Source organism: Ruditapes philippinarum, unplaced genomic scaffold (assembly GCF_026571515.1).
Source record: "Ruditapes philippinarum isolate M1 unplaced genomic scaffold, ASM2657151v2 ctg2280_1_1_1_1, whole genome shotgun sequence".
Classification (NCBI taxonomy): domain Eukaryota; kingdom Metazoa; phylum Mollusca; class Bivalvia; order Venerida; family Veneridae; genus Ruditapes; species Ruditapes philippinarum.
This window is the reverse complement of record NW_026859407.1, coordinates 41,833-59,987: the sequence shown is the minus strand read 5'-3', so window position 1 is coordinate 59,987 and position 18,155 is coordinate 41,833. Positions and strand designations below refer to the sequence as shown.

Here is an 18,155-nt window from a genome sequence, read left to right as displayed (position 1 = left end):
GATGGGAAGCCAGACTGGTTTCATCGAAGAATCTGTTCATTACAAATGATGGGAAGTCAGACTGGCTTCATTGAAGAATCTGTTCATTACAGATGATGGGAAGTCAGACTGGTTTAATTGAAGAATCTGTTCATTACAGATGATGGGAAGTCAGACTGGTTTCAGTGAAGAATCTGTTCATTACAGATGATGGGAAGCCAGACTGGTTTCATTGAAGAATCTGTTCATTACAAATGATGGGAAGTCAGACTGGTTTAATTGAACAACCTGTTCATTACAGATGATTGGAAGTCAGACTGGTTTCATAGAAGAATCTATTCATTACAAATGATGGGAAGTCAGACTGGTTTCATAGAAGAATCTATTCATTACAAATGATGGGAAGACTCAGACTGGTTTCATAGAAGAATCTGTTAATTACAAATGATGGGAAGTCAGACTGGTTTCATAGAAGAATCTGTTCATTACAAATGATGGGAAGTCAGACTGGTTTCATAGAAGAATCTGTTCATTACAAATGATGGGAAGTCAGACTGGTTTAATTGAAGAATCTGTTCATTACAGATGATGAGAAGTCAGACTGGTTTAATTGAAGAATCTGTTCATTACAGATGATGAGAAGTCGGACTGGTTTAATTGAAGAATCTGTTCATTACAAATGATGGGAAGTCAGACTGGTTTAATTGAAGAATCTGTTCATTACAGATGATGAGAAGTCAGACTGGTTTAATTGAAGAATCTGTTCATTACAGATGATGGGAAGTCAGATGCCTTAGTAATTATAAATAACCTTCAATAAATTTTTCATGAAATTTCCTACCCTCTCCCCCTCCCCGTATTCCACATACCTTCTACCCCCACCCTTTCAAGCTTCATAACTTCATAGCTTTAGTGTCAGAGTAACTTAACTGTGTCTTAACCTTTTATTTAATCATTTCCACCTATAATCCTAGATCAAACAACCAACTTTGTAAACAAACTGCAAACCAGACACACATTAAAACATCTGAAAATACAACTTTCCTATAAACATATATCCCACACGTTTATACACAATATCCCGCTGACAAAATTTCTGAAATTGCTGAATTGGCATTAATCAGTCACTACCAATTTTACGCAAGATTAGAATACTGTATTCAATTTTTCATGTCTATTTTTTTTTATTGAGCCATCATTATTGTTGTTGTTGGGTTTTTTTAAGCCTTTGTAACACTGGAGAAATTCTTATAATAAGCCAATATTACACAGTGAAAGGGATGTAAAAGACTATAAATGTTGGGTTTTTTTTTACCAGAGTTATAGCCCCTGTGAGTGGCACAGGCTCATAAATTAACTGTAAAGCTATTAGAATTGTTTTAGAACTATTATCATAATAAGAAAAAACATCCAACTAATTGTACTGCATGATGAGATATTGTGCTATTTTGTGCCGGGAAGCAAGATTCTGACCCAGAACTAAGTTTAAAAATATCTCAGAATCAAGTTTAGGCACGTCAATATATTTTGACTAGTGTTTAAAGACAATTATGGTCCATTTTTTAGCTTAATATTCCAAATTATCCAACCTTTTTATGTACTCTCACAGTTTCATTGCCTATGCTTAAGGTATTTCTTATATACTTTTTTTTTCATTTCCCTCTTCCCAGTGGCTAAAGTGAGTTGATGAAACTTTGATCAACTGTTTATAAAGATGTAGAAGGTTTTGTGGTTAAACAATTTAAGTACCTGCTTGTAGGTGAAATTTTAAGTACATGGAGAATGGATTCTCCCGTTGTCTTTATATAAATTTATATATAATCATAATATGACCTTACAAGTAGTGTGGTTGTGTCTCAACCCTTAACCTACCAAACATCTTCAATGAACTGGTCCATCTGAATGAAACTATTCACCAATTTTAGGAATAAATTTTTAAAAATATACCCACTGAATGGTGGACAATGCAATTTCAGAGAGGGGGGGGGGGGGCAGGGGGAAGCATAATGGGCCTTTAACAGATACAAGGTGTGATTGGACAGATTTGATACAAAAGTTAAACTTATGTTTACAAACAAGCAGTGTCTGTGGTGTCTATGAGTAAGAGGATGATAATTGCAAATATTCTCACAATGTCTTGCCACCTACACCCTCTTACACTTTACTTAACTTACCGTACTTACTCTATATAAATGCAACATTTACAAAACATCCGGAAACAAAATAAAAATCAATGCACAAAAAAAAAATACATGAATCTGCATTAAATATAGATTGTTCCTCATTTATGTACATGTACTTAAAAATCAACATGAATACACCAAGTATTGATGCTACAAAATCCATGCATATGGACCTGTTTAATGCTCTTAAACACATTAGCGCACCAAAAACACATTACATTTATTCAAGAAATAACAAGTATATTATCTGTATATGGGATTCCTTTGAATAAATACTGTATACATGTATCTTTCAAGGATGACCTCTGAATCTCTCTATGAATATTCTCATAAAAATATTTATAAAATACATAAATAAAATAAACCATCTGTCTGATAAGCCATAAAAGGGAAGGGACATAACCTCACTAAACTGAAAATTGTTTTTTACAATTATCTCCCTTTAATGTGTCAATCAATATTAAACTAGAAAATTAATGTGTCCATAGGACACGGGTGCCCCCACCGTGCCACTGTTCTGTCAATCTTTTTACTAAGTCAAGGGAAATAACTCTACAAATACTGGATAAATCCACAAGCGAAACCCCAGGTGCAAATCTAAAATATGCTGAGCAACCTGCCCATAAAGTTTGGCTTATGACTATGTCAAATCCTTTTTGAGAAACTTGCGACTTAAGTTGAAAATTGCAAAAAATTTCTAAGTGAAGGGCAATAACTCTAAAAATACTAAATAAATCCAGACGAAAATACCTGGTACACAACTGCACATGCTGATCAATATTCCTGTAAAGTTACATGACTCTCGGTCAAATACTTTGTGAGTTACGTGTGACACATGTTGAAAATTGCAAAATTTTACTAAGTCAAGGGCAATAACTCTGAAATACTAAAAATATCCAGACGAAAATACCCAGGTGCACAACTACACATGCTGATCAACATTCCTGTAAAGTTTCATGACTCTAGGTCAAATACTTTTTGAGTTACGTGCGACACATGTTGAAAATTGCCAAATTTTACTAACTCAAGGGCAATAACTCTGAAAATACTAAAAAATATCCAGATGAAAATACCCAGGTGCACAACTATACATGCTGATCAACATTCCTGTAAAGTTTCATGACTCTAGGTTAAATACTTTTTGAGTTACGTGCGACACAAGTTGAAAATTGCAAAATTTAACTAAGTCAAGGGCAATAACTCTGAAAATACTATAAATATCCAGACGAAAATACCCAGGTGCACAACTACATATGCTGATCAACATTCCTGTAAAGTTTCATGACTCTAGGTCAAATACTTTTTGAGTTACGTGCGACACAAGTTGAAAATTGCAAAATTTTACTAAGTCAAGGGTAATAACTCTAAAAATACTAAAAATATCCACACAAAAATACCCAGGTGCACAACTACATATGCTGATCAACATTCCTGTAAAGTTTCATGACTCTAGGTCAAATACTTTTTGAGTTACGTGCGACACAAGTTGAAAATTGCAAAATTTTACTAAGTCAAGGGCAATAACTCTGCCAGACGAAAATACCCAGGTGCACAACTACACATGCTGATCAACATTCCTGTAAAGTTTCATGACTCTAGGTCAAATACTTTTTGAGTTGCGTGCGACACAAGTTGAAAATTGCAAAATTTTACTAAGTCAAGGGCAATAACTCTGAAAATGCTAAGAATATCCAGACGAAAATACCCAGGTGCACAACTACACATGCTGATCAACATTCCTGTAAAGTTTCATGACTCTAGATCAAATACTTTTTGAGTTACGTGCGACACAAGTTGAAAATTGCAAAATTTTACTAAATCAAGGGCAATAACTCTGAAAATACTAAAAATATCCAGACGAAAATACCCAGGTGCACAACTACACATGCTGATCAACATTCCTGTAAAGTTTCATGACTCTAGGTCAAATACTTTTTGAGTTACGTGCGACACAAGTTGAAAATTGCAAAATTTCACTAAGTCAAGGGCAATAACTCTGAAAATACTAAATATATCCAGACGAAAATACCCAGGTGCACAACTACACATGCTGATCAACATTCCTGTAAAGTTTCATGACTCTAGGTCAAATACTTTTTGAGTTACGTGCGACACAAGTTGAAAATTGCAAAATTTCACTAAGTCAAGGGCAAGAACTCTGAAAATGCTAAAAATATCCAGACGAAAATACCCAGGTGCACAACTACACATGCTGATCAACATTCCTGTAAACTTTCATGACTCTTGGTCAAATACTTTTTGAGTTACGTGCGACACAAAAGTGAACGGACAGACGGACGGACGGAAGGACGGACGGACGGAAGGACGGACGGACAAGGGTAAATCTAAATGCCCGCCACTAACGTGGGGGCACAAAAAAAAGTATGCTTCGTTCAACATGCTGGGCTAACATAATTGTCTGTTGCAAATGGTGGCTGATTTGTGTTTTCGCCCGCAACCCTACCAAGCGAAAAATCGAAAATTAACAAGTTAAAATGGCGGGGCGCGGAGCGAACACACACTGATTAGCGGGGGCGATTAGAAGTATCTTAAATCTCGTCACACGCCCATGCGGGGGGAAGTTTCATTTATTAAACTTCTCCCCGCGCCCTCTCTAATTAACGTGTTGTCGTCCCCGCGACCCTACCGTTTTAACTTGTTAATTCTCAACTTTACGCTTGGCGGGGTCGTTGGTGAAAACACGAATGACACAAATCAGCCACCATAGTTGCATAATAAATACCTACATCAGTAGAGAAAACCTATTTTATAAAAATATTAGCATTGATATTGGATTTATATTACCATACCTCCCTTTTAATCTAGTAAATTCACTCTATTCTAACTATATTCATACACACTGCTGTCTTGTCATATCATCAACATAATTTTTTTTAAAGCAGTAAGTCAAGGTATAAACTTAAACTTTTTCAAAGTCAAGACTGTCTGTTATTCAAATTTAAATTCCAATTCCTATAATATACTTTTTTTAAACTGCAAGCAAGGGGAGTCAAAACAAGTCTGCTCTGTCCTTAACCAATTTCCCATAAAATTGTCAAGGGCAAAACAACAAAATTAATGACAAAATACAACAAAGACACTTTTGTTAACCAGCAAAAGTTGTAAATCAAATTAGCTGTGATTCAAGCTACACAAATGCCTCAAGTTACCCAAATACAAGTTTACATCCTTGTGCAAGATACTGTGCATTTTTTTCTCACTTGTGGATAATAGAAAATGCAGACCCAACAGTGTTATAAATATCTGTATTTCTATTTACAGATTAAGAAAAAAGAACACCAAGAAGCTGATAAAACTCAATGTCATAGCAAACCTGCATATCTTACAAATCTGATATACAAACAAGAGCACCCGCATGCAGTGTTAACGCTCCACTGTTAAAGTAACCACTTAAGACACAAAAGTTAAAAAGGGAAATAACTCCTAAAAACATAGCTTTCAGAGTTATGCCTGCCTCTTGTCATGATAAGAATATTCCAAGTTTCATATTGATACCTTTAAAATTGTTCAAGTAATTACCTACATTAAATTTTGATTCTTTCATGTGAGGAAGCTATCCAGCTAGGTTACAGAAACGTCGGTGGTTCTACTCAGGTGCCCGTTTGTACCTGAAATAATTCACGGAAGGGCACCTGAAGTCTTCCTCCATCAGTAAAGCTGGAACATCGCCAAATGACCTATACTGTGTCGGTGTGACGTAAAACCCAATCAAACAAACAAACAAACATTAAAGTTTTTTACAAACAAAATAGATGAACTTTTTCTGCGAAACAGACTAGATCTAGATAGACAAAAGTTTAAACATATTTCTATTTAAATTTTTTATCAAATGTGTTGGTCAATTAAACTATAATTATTGATTATTTTCCTTTAGTTATCTTTTAATATTTCCCTTTAATGATTTTCATACCCCTTTATTTCTATTAAATCATTCCTCTTTAACTATTGCCCTTTAATTCTCTTATTATTTCCCTTTAATGCTTCTTTTTAATAATTCCTCTTGAATTCTTTCAAATTGCTTTCTTTAATACTCTTTCATTATTTCCCTTAAATGCTTCTTATTATTTTTATTTACTGGCTTTTATTATTTCCCTTTCATGCTCTTTTACTAAGTTGTAAACAGTTGCTGTTTCATTTCTAACAAACCATTGCTTACATTTTATCTTATCAAATTTTCGCTTTACAACTTTAATGGTTGTTTTTTAAAAGATATATTAATATGCTTGATTTTGACATTTGCTGATAATTACTGTACAGTCTCTTTTGAAATGTAAAATAAACATCTTTTGAAAATACGTTATGTTTTAGACTCTACACAATACAGGTCTTCAAAGTACAATTACATAGTGTCATTAAAACATAATAAGAAAATGCAAACATAGTTTATACATTCACTTATTCAAATTAGACTTATTCAGGAAGAATTTACTAGGTTTCAATATATTTCTGCAATAAAAGTATTTAACCCAAAGCTGAGCATAGTATATCTTTAATGGAGCAAGATCTTTAAAATTTGTGATCAGCTTATTGAATGGCCCACATTCACTGTATCATAGGGAAAAGTGTGCTGACTTTAAAAATTAATCACTAGACAAATGACTTAGTAAACGACCCCCACTGGATGAGATATTACCCATAACTATTTAACCGACCCTCACCACTTTTCCCACTCACTGTATCATAGGGAAAAGTATGCTGACTTTAGCATAAGAAATAATAATAAGATAAATAAATTGAAAGGCATCTGTGTGAATGTCCGTTTATTTAACATCTACAGTATTTGAAAATTGCCGAGTTCTCTGACAAAGTTTGGATTTTATTAATCTCAAATTTGAAGTGACAACTTGGATATTTTTCAAAAAATAAACAGTAAGTGTGTACCATCAATTTTAATGTTAAAAAAAAACAAAGAAAATGAAATTTAATGAAATGTTTGTAAGAAATTTACGGTATGCTTGAGTTTAAAAATACTTTAATTTTTTTGCTTAAAATATAATTTAAACAAAATTCTTGTTAAAAATTTTTAAACATTTATTAATATGTAGAAATATACTTTTGTTTAAAAGGATATAATTATAGCAACTTTATTTTCAAGATCTGGAATTTCTTTAAAGGCACATTATGCCTCAGAAATAAATTAATAAAGTTTTACTTCTTCAGAAATGGCTAACAAATTTTATAATTTTTTTTGAATAATGGTTTTAGAGTAATTGTTAGATGCTTGTTACCTGAGGAAATTAGGGCTAAATCTGAAATAATTTGTCATAAAAGAAGCAAAATGTAAACAAAGTTTTATTTTAACTCCCATACAAAATACTAAATCAATATAACTGTATTAATTACCAAAAAGCAACAGAAAGAAAAAGGATGTTCAGGTAATTGGCCAATGAGTAACTTTCTGGAAATTATAAAAAAATACACACAAAAAATAAAAGCTGTAGAGAAATAAAATTCACAGCACTCTTGGGGATTAATGGGCCTTTAATATAACGGTTTTATAATAAATATTTCTTAATTTAAGAAACAATCTCTCTTCCAGTCTCTATAACTTTAGCTTGTGAACTTTAGAAATAATCAAATAAAGATTTTAACAGACAATAGTTCTTTAATTTTTAAGTGTTGTAATTAAAATTAAATTTATTGTTCGGCATTAAGAAAAATTAAAAAAAAAACAACAACAAAAAACAATTAGAACAAGAAATGACTGAATTGAAAATTTACTTTTCATAGACAATTTCTGGAAAACATTTTTTTTTTTTGGGGTGGGGGGGGGGGGGAGAAGATGGGGGCTTAGGGTTCTTGTGAGACTTTTTCTTTTAAGTCTTAATAATTATTTTCATTTATTTTTTCTTTAGTGTTTGAAATTATTTTTGTCCAATAGGATTGCAGTCTTTCAAATGAATCATAACACATTTACTTTGGTAAATCGGCAAACTGTTTATCAGTCTAGTAATAAATTGTTGATAAAAATAATTTAAAACACTAAGCTGGTTAAAGTTTATTAGTACTCATTTACAAAATTAAATTGGTTGTGTGGCTGTGTCGCACCTGACCAATTTAATTTTGTAAATATGTACTAAATCAAATAAACTTTAACCTATACTTACGGTAATTGTTTCCCTTTAATGTTTTTTTATTGTTTTTTATTTACTTTTTTTCATTTTAAATGTAAATATAAAATTTTACTTACATTTAAAATGAAAAATAAAACTCTAATAATACTTAACGCATATTTATATAATCATTAATGGATAAAAAATTCTAATTTTCTCATCTGGTATCAGATCAGGTCGATTTTATAAAAATATAAAAATAAATTTAATTTCAAAACAAAAAAAATCTCAGTAAAGAAACAATTTAACATTCATTTTAGACTGCTACCCGTTGAAATTTGAATGATTTTATTATTTCAAAACTTAATCAACTCACAGTCCATCTCAACATTATTTCCCTTCCCACTCCCTTTACAAAGAATTTATCTCAAAACTTGAAAATAACTTCAAAACTTATATTGAAGGCTTTTTAATTATAAAACATTGTATTTTTAAATAAAATTGTTAAGGTACTCTTACTGTAATGCTTTCCCGCCAAAAAGTTTCTAACATCTGCCAATATCATTATAAATCGGTCATTTCCGGAATGTTATTATTCATATTCGGTATTCAATAATTCTTAACCATTTATAACCGGAATTAAGTGCATGGCCATAAAGGATGCCTGATTGTAAATAATCTAATTCCAAAGATTTTGAAAAAAATAACGTTCCGAAAATAACCGATTTGCTACGATATTGGCCAATGTTATAATTTCTTTGGTGGGAAAGCATTAAAGTAAGACTACCTTAAAAATGATTGTAAGGCAATCTAGTAATTTTCAAAACTTGAAATTATTTGTACCTGTTTTTTATTTCTACTTGAAATACATTAAACTACCAAGTTCAATAAAAAGAAACTCAGAAAGGCTTTTCCTTTAATTAACATAAACTTTTATTAGCTAAATTTTGATTTTACCGTCCTCAAAGGAACCTGCTACTAGCAGAACTGTGGAATAAAAACCTGATTTGTGTATTTCTTATTTAGAGTTTTTTTTATTGTTTTGATATTATTGTAAATGTGTTCATAGGACACACGGATGCCCCCACATTCCACTGTTTTGCCAGTCTACTGACATACAGCAGGTCAGACAGGCAGACAGACAGACAGACAAAGGAAATTCTACATGACTACCCCTAAAGTGGTTGGGGCATAAAAACAATATCCAATTTTTCAAATGTTTACATCGTGATTTTTCCCAAAATATTGAGCTGCAAGAATTTCAGATCTCAATTTTATATCCTAAAGTGTGCTTAAAAGAAAAATTAAAACAAGCAAAACCCCAGATGCACAACTTAACATGCTGACCAAGCAGAAATAATAATCATAAGATAGACAGATAAACAAGCAATTAGTTCACCTAGGAAATGTTAATCATGAACCATAAGTATGCTTTACAACTGTAGCATCTTGTTAATATATGACCTTGACCTCATTTTTATATGACCTTGACCTTATTTACATATGACCTTGACCTCATTTACATATGACCTTGACCTCATTTACATATGACCTTGACCTCATTTGCATATGACCTTGACATCTTACAATGACCTTAAGTCTTATGACCAGTTGGTGGCAACTGATTTTACCAATGTGACAAGTGCAGACCAAGATAAAGTCAGCACAAACTTTGCCTTCTAATAATAGACTAATTGTGGTATGTGTGCTGTACGCAATTTAGCCAGAACAATGTCATACTTTGAAATTCTCCCTGAAAATGATTAATGGTTTTGTCCAGACTGAAAGAATTAGACAAGTCCATTCAAGACATTTAGCTTGGACAGGATTAAGGAATTGAGTCAGAGACAGTCATAGCATTGCCTATTTATGGAACAAATAGGAGATTGAATTTCTAAGATATTATCATTTAATGGGATGATAAAAAGATGTTTTTTTTGTTATCACAAGTGACTACATTATCAAATTTAAAGCAGTCCAAATAAAATTTAGAAATTCTGAAATCCTATAAATCACAAGGCTGTCAAACACATGAAAAGAAAATGTAAAATAAACAAGAAGCTTAAACATATGATAATTTTGCACATAAAAATAAAAATTTCATCCTAGATCATTAAAATGATATTAGAAAATTTATATCATTTATTTGTGCAATCAATTTAAGATTTCGCAAACATCACAAAAAGATTCTGACAGATGCCGGATGCATATTTTTCTCAGCAACAAAACGTTTACTCTTTAATTGTTTAGTCAATGTTGGCAATGCCATTCAATATTAGATAAATCTTCATAAGAATCTGCATAGATTTGATAAAAGTCTGCTTTATATGGGCAATATAAAAAAACATTAAGTTAAATCAGCAAACAAACATTGACTGCATCTAGAAAATTAACATCTTTTTTGTTATCCCTTATCCCCCACACATAACACTGTTTACAATATGAATCAATTTAAACATAAAATAAGAGCATCCTCATGCTGCCTTTCTGCACTGTAATGAAACACTGAAATTTCAAAAGAGCAGTAACTCGAGGAATAAACGATGACAAATCAAAAGGGCAGTAACTCTACCAATAAAACATGACATTTTAAAAGGGCAGTAACTCTAGGAATTAACCAAGACATTTTAAAAGGGCACTAACTCTAGGCATTAAACCATGACATTTCAAAAGGGCAGTAACTCTAACAAACAAAAAACCATGACATTGCAAAAGGGCAATAAATCTAGGAATAAACCTTGACATTTCAAAAGGCAATAACTCTAGGAATTAACCATGACATTTCAAATGGGCAGTAACTCTAGGAAAAAACCATGTCATTGCAAAAGGGCAATAAATCTAGGAATAAACCATGGCATTTTGAAAAGGCAGTAACTCTTAGGATTAACCATGACATTTCAAAAGGGCAGTAACTCTAGGAATAAACCATGACATTTCAAAAGAATAGTAACTCTAGGAATTAACCATGACATTTCAAAAGGGCAGTAACTCTAGGAATAAACCATGACATTTCAAAAGAATAGTAACTCTAGGAATTAACCATGACATTTCAAAAAGACAATAACCCTAGGAATTAACCATGACATTTCAAAAGGGCAGTAAATCTAGGAATTAACCATGGCATTTCAAAATGGAAGAAACTCTAGGAATTAACCATATTTCAAAAGGGCAGTAACTCTAGGAATTAACCATGACATGTCAAAAGGGCAGTAACTCTAGGAATAAACCAGACAAACTGCAACATTATACATAATTATATGTAACCCACTGGTGGTAAATGATTCTACACATACAACCAGTGCCACACTACAAAGTTAGCCAGATCATCCAAGCCATCTGATCTTGATTGTTCACTATTCAGTCGGTACATACTGAAATTTTCCCAAAAATGATAAATGGTATTGGCCAGATTGATAGATGGAAGAGTTCATTTCAAATATTAAGTGGGGTTTATGGGTTAAACATGTAAACAGTAGGCACCCCTACTTTAGTTACATAAAATCAACCAAAACAAAATGAAGCTTAAGTTACGTGATTGACAATAAATATACAGACATGAAAGAGACACACCCTGACTTTTCACAAATTTAAGAACTAATAAACAATCCAAAACACCACCAACAGTGCAACATTAGTTTGCAGAATGCCACCTCATACAATTATTTCAAGTGCAAAATAATTTGTTTCTTATTTTCTGCTGCACATCTGTTTAATGCCAACATATTTTAATGGCATATTACTGAAGGCCTGAAATCTATCTTGTTTTATTGCTTTCCCATTATTTGTTAAGACACTTTTAATACACCTCCCATTAACTCACTTTGTTAAAACTCCAATATAAACCATTTAAAGCTTACTTAAGTGACATAAATATCAGATGACCTTGAGTGACCTTGACCTTTGACCCAATTACAAAATCAGTTCTTAAATGAAATTCGTAATTAAACCATTGACTGCGCATTACAATTCTAAGACACTGAAAGGTTAAGGCCTTCAAAGAATATGATCCAACTCAATATTACGACCTATAGCAATGACCTTGACCTTTTCCAAGAAAAAAGTCAGTAAAGGTCAATCTGAATAATCATAACAGTGGTATGAATATTCATTACCTTATATTACTCTTTATAATACTGTATATTTGTAACGTCACTTTTCATTGGATAATCATAACGATGATATAGTTTTATTATAGACACGACTGATGTCATTTTATGAAGAAATCTCTCCTTTTTTTCTCTCAAAAAGAAAAAAGTTTGCTGTATAAAAATATTCCTGGTAGGTTAAATGACCGTATATAAACTGTTGTTTCCAATATAACTGCAGCTATGGGTTATATTTCCAAACAACCATTTAAATAGGGCCATATAACCTGTTAAAAAATCTTTATATTTAATATCCTTATAACCTACTGATTAACACACTGGCCTAGCTCTATAGGGTTTGCAAAATCTAATCACTTTGGATTCCAGTATGTTTAGAGGTTAGTGGCACTTACATCTAACTTTGAAGATGGCTTAATGGTTACAATTCAAAGATTTCCAAAAATAACTAAATACAAAACACACTTTTAGAAGTGGGATGAATATGGATACTAAATACCTGTTTTGTATAATTACCTGTCATTGTTTGTTAATAAACCTGGGGAATATCTTCTCAGCAAAGAGAATAACAGATCTTAAAGGCCCATCATGACCTATGTTATTCTCAGCAATTTTTTTCCATTAATGATAAATGCTTATAAATGATCCAGATAGGAGCTTTAAACCATAGAAAGAAATAATTTCGATTTTCTCAGACTGCTTTTTTATTTAATAAATGTTTAAAATTGATCCAGACAGGAACTTTAAACAGTAGAAATAAATAATTTTGGTTTAATTAAAGATTTCTTTTACAGTTAAAAACACTTTTTTAAGTGATATTATGCTCAATTTTTCATTACCAAGTTCAACAGAATTTAATATTAGATATTTCAAACCAATGACAGTTGTAATGGTGATTAACTAGTCAAAATATATTGACCAACAGTTGATAATCTGCCAAAAATATAAAAAAAACTGCCCAACTCTTTTTTACAAATTGAATGTTACAGGTAAATTCTGATTGAAACATACAGAAATTTTCTTGGGTCATGTGAGTTATTTATCGTTCATGCCAAGTAAATCTTAAAATTGAAAAGAATAATGGCAAAATGTAGAACTAATATTACGACTTTCACCTGTTTACACACTTTATCTTATTTGGTGGCCATAATGTTACTTTAAGTAAATAAGGCATTTAATATTAATACACCACATTCTGTAATACGCATGTATTTAAAATCCATTTCAAACAATAATTCTAGTTAATATTTTGCATGAGACAACATAATGTCATGGTGGGCCTTTAAGAATCATTATTAAGAAAGTAATGATAATTACAGAGCCATACTTGAAAGTATAATAGAAAATACAAGAGGGGTACCTGAACATTCAGAAAGATGTGAAAATGAGAAAATAATGAGCTATTATCATCTACTGAGTATAACAACTTATAATAATCTCTTATTCACAGTGGATTTCTTCACATTATCTGGTGATGAAGATTTTTTTTAATCCTTTCCCAATGATGCTTGGAATTGTAATTATTTGTTGTATGTATCTGTGTTTTGTTGTCAACATAAATATGACTGATTACCCCATTTTACAAACACTCAGTTTATGGATGACTGTTACAATTTCAATATGGACATAAAGGCATGATGAACACCGTTTCAAAAGATTAATTAAACTTCATACAGTTTAAAATATGATAACAAAAACGTTTGAAGTGGAAAAAATGTGAAGGTGCCTGTCAAGCCTTTAAACATAAAGGGTCAAAATTTAAAAAAAAAAAAAAAAAAAAACCTCCCCATTTCCCCTTACTGTTGACTGCTAAGGACACCCTAATTTTACATCTTCTATTATAAAATTGTCTTTGATATGAACTAAACTAGAATCAAAACCTTAACCATTTCCACATGCTCTTCTACCACTTGGCATAATAATTGATATTATAGGAAAAATCAGCCAAAATTCATTTAAGTCTAATACTTCTAAACGCTGCATATTTACAACAAATCGGCTAAATTTCTAAAATGGACTTGTCCAGTTCCCTTTTATGGAACAGTCTATTATCAATTTTAGGGATATCAAGATGAAAATTTGAAGATAGTAAGCCAACAGCAAAATGTCTGGCTTGGCACTAACAGTGGTGTCAAAGGCCTATCAACTTTGACTTGTGTTTTGGTATAGGGTAAAATGTTACACCTTATCAAAACATAAACAACTTATTACATGTACATTACATTACGATTACCAGAATGCAGACACTTTATTACCCTCAAAGAAAAAAAATAGTTTATTAAGTGTTTTTGATAACTTAAAAATGATCATAGTAAATAAAGTGTCAATTTCTATATTTTCAGGAAAACAGAAAAGAATGCCAGCAAGTTCTTAAACTATCAGCATGGAGAAATTGATTCTACAAGCTTGTATTCTCATCAGTGTTGTATTGTACACTGGTGCAGACGCAAATTGCCCAAACGGCTGCTCAGCATGTAGTGACGGGCGACTTCAGTGCCCCGGGGCGGGACTAAATGCCTTACCTTCCCCTATCCCACCAGACACATTTTACATTGATCTTACCCAAAATAACATCGGCTCGCTGCAAAAAATCCCCGATTTACCAGAACTGCAGTCATTTCGGATGTCATTAAATGATCTGCGCGTAATCAAGGGAGGCGACTTTGAAGGTGCCACTTCTCTTATGAGCCTCGATTTATCTATGAACTCAATATCTAAGGTGTACAAACACGGATTCCGTGGTCTAGAAAATGTTGAAACAATATCTCTAAATGGAAATAAAATTACAGAAATCGGACAAATCTTGAGAAATACGCCTGCCCTGAAAACATTACGACTCGGAAACAACGAGATTGAGGTTATAACAGAAAACGATTTTGAGAAAAACAATATGATCAAGATGCTGGATCTTAGCCACAATAAAATAATGAGTATCCATGGAAACGCTTTCAAAAATATGGACATGTTGCGCTACCTTATTCTTAGTAACAATCCAATCACATCACTGCCAGATCTGACATTCAGCAGTACTATGCTGTCATTGGCCGATTTCTCAAACTGTCAGTTGGAAAATGTGCCTCGTACTATGCCACCGTCTTTGACTGACTATCGCCTCGGTAACAATCTTATCACATCAATCAATGATGACGACTTTAACAACATCACACAGCTTAATCTTCTCACGCTTAACGACAACAAAATCAACTTTATTGCACATCGGTCTTTTGGGAATCTTGAGAACCTGAAGGAACTTTGGTTGAGCAGAAACGACATGGTGTATATACCGAGAGGGCTCCCTCAAGGACTGATAAAACTGTTCATAGATAACAACCAAGTTGTCGAGCTTGAACCAATGTTGTTCAAAGAAGACTCTAAGCTTAAAGAACTGTCTCTTGAACAAAACAAAGTGAGAAAAGTGCATCAAGATTCATTAAAATATCTCAACGACCTTGAGAAGCTTAACCTCCAAGGAAACCAAATCTCTTTGATAGATGTCGGGACATTTACAAATCTTCCCAAGTTAGAGATGCTCACTCTGACAGACAATCCAATCCAAGTTTTTGAACAAGGAGCTTTTGCAGGATTAGACAGTCTTAATCACCTTTCAATGGCTTTAATAGATGGAAAAACTTCAAGTACTGACAAAATTCTACATGAAAACTTTCTTACAACTATGCCAAATTTGACAACTGTGAACCTTATGAGTAGTGTTGGGCTCACAAAAGCTTTTCTTGATATATTTGCAAAGTCTACAGACAACACCTTCGAAAATATCAAGAAAGTCAATCTAGAGTATAACGAACTAACAACCTTACCAGAAACTGTCCAAACCATCTTTCCGAACATAAAACAACTTCTTCTGGATGGTAATCTTCTACATTGTGATACCAAATTACTATGGTTACGAGCATGGATGCAGACGACAACTACTGTTTCCTTTCACCAGTATGAGCAGCCAACATGTAACACACCTGATGCAGTTAACGGAAGACTGATCTCTGAATTATCGCCAACAGACTTCAAAGATGTACCACTTCAGCAGCGGATAAATTCTAACGTGCAACAATCAACAGAAACAGAAGTTTCCGAACAACCAAGTAGTTCTGTATCTAGGAACACTGCACCTCAGTCACATGACCAGGATACTCCTCAAAATAATGGCAACAATGCTCAATCGAGCCGACAGCCATCATCAACCGGTGGCGTTCGTGTCATCATCAAACCACCAAGAAATCAACAGACATCAAACCCTTCAAAAGTCAGTGCAGACAAAAAGCAAATGACCAAGGCTGAACGAAAAGCTGCAAGGAAAGCTGAGAGAGAACGTAAACGAAAAATGAAGGAAGAGCGGCGAAGACAAAGAAGGTTAAGCCAGAAGGATAAGGATGCAAAAAGGAAGAAAAGAAGGATTCACAAAAAGAAAGGTCAACGCTGCAAAGTTGACAAGGATGGGAACATGAAATGTGTGAGAAGGAAGAGATGCAAGGTTGACGATCAAGGAAATGTGGTCTGCCGAAAACGTAAGGGCAAGGGCAACAAAGACAAACAGAAGCAGTAAGATCGAAACTGTTTTAAGGTTGTAATCTTTATAGTGTGAAAAAAACACAAACAGTGAAATATTCACTATATTCAATATATAAAAGTGAACAATAAAAAAGATGCTATATTAATATAACATTTATTGCATTGGTGCTTGCTGAATGAGAAAATAATCTCTCTGTTTACAAGTGGAAGGAAAGTGAACAGTTTTTGTTATAATATCACATCTATTATTCTAAGTGACAATTAATAGCTGAACTTGAAATAAAAGTTTAAATTCAACTTTTCATAGCTCTCAGAAATCCTTTGGTAAGCCCTTAGACGTAACACAATTTTTTCAGAACTTTTTCTTCTTTGTTTTCAAAAGAAAAAGATCAAGAAACTTGAACACTTTTTTATGAAACTTTGTACATATATATAGCTTTCAGGAAGTTATCTTTAGCTTTCAGGAAGTTATCTTATAGATAGCTCAATACTCAATAAAAGATATAAAAATATAACTGATTTTATACTAAAAAAGAAAAAAAATATGGTTTTCCTATTGTCCATTTTATTGGTGCCTGAAACAAAGCTCATCCACCATAAAACTCCCCCTAACACATTCCCACTCCCCCTAACAACTCCCCCCGTCCCCCTTAAAAAAAGGAGGGACTTGAAGATGAAATGATGATATATTGCAAAAAATACTTAAATATAGAAAAAGAAAAAAGACCGCTCTTTTCTCTCAAGTTGGTGATGTCATTAAAATTTGCCTTGTAGCAGGTGCTATTAATATATGAAATACTGTAACCCGTTGGTAAAAACGCACATGGGAAGGTTCTGCTATGTCTTAAACTTGTTTGCTGCACAATTGAAAGTAACAAGTGCATTAAGTGCATTTCATTTGCCACCTGTACTTTACATGGCTTATCAGTAATTGCTGTGGGCTTATCAGACAATTGCTGTGGGCTTATCAGTTATTACTGTGGGCATCAGACAAAGACCAACAGTTGACTTATCTATCATTTGACAGATAGGTAACCACTAGCATAACACACTCAACATGATAACATGAAACATGATAACATCTAACATGTTGTGAAAATTTTCATTAACATAATTATAAAATTATCTTGTTTTCTGTTGGTAAAATCAAACTGACATGGTGTCACACAGTCACAGTCACATGGTCAACCTCGGCAAAGAAAGATCTCATTTTTACCTTTGTTAAATTACAGTTTCAAACAGGGTAGATCTACACCTGTAGCATAGGCTCTGTTAAACCATAATCTTAAGAG

General features: G+C 32.8%; 2 protein-coding genes across 5 annotated transcripts in view; one reads left to right on the top strand and one right to left on the bottom strand.

Annotated features, from left to right (window-relative positions):
* Window positions 1-18,155, bottom strand: part of LOC132756376 (arf-GAP with coiled-coil, ANK repeat and PH domain-containing protein 2-like) — an 83,400-nt gene that overhangs the window by 27,779 nt on the left and 37,466 nt on the right. The gene's annotated exons all lie outside the window — the stretch shown is intronic.
* On the top strand, window positions 6,831-17,160 carry LOC132756377 (leucine-rich repeat-containing protein 15-like). 2 transcript variants are annotated; one of them, XM_060747437.1, is made up of 2 exons: window positions 6,831-7,052; window positions 14,682-17,160. In XM_060747437.1, exon 2 carries the CDS (start codon window positions 14,723-14,725, stop codon window positions 16,895-16,897), a length of 2,175 nt encoding a protein of 724 aa, XP_060603420.1. In that variant the 5' UTR covers window positions 6,831-7,052; window positions 14,682-14,722; the 3' UTR covers window positions 16,898-17,160. The 2 variants fall into 2 exon arrangements, with proteins under 2 accessions (XP_060603420.1, XP_060603421.1); XM_060747438.1 differs by having other exon boundaries at window positions 6,831-7,056.

Bases quoted from the DNA above. Each gene is read 5' to 3' on its own strand.
- LOC132756377 (XM_060747437.1), top strand. From the start codon at position 14,723: ATGGAGAAATTGATTCTACAAGCTTGTATTCTCATCAGTGTTGTATTG.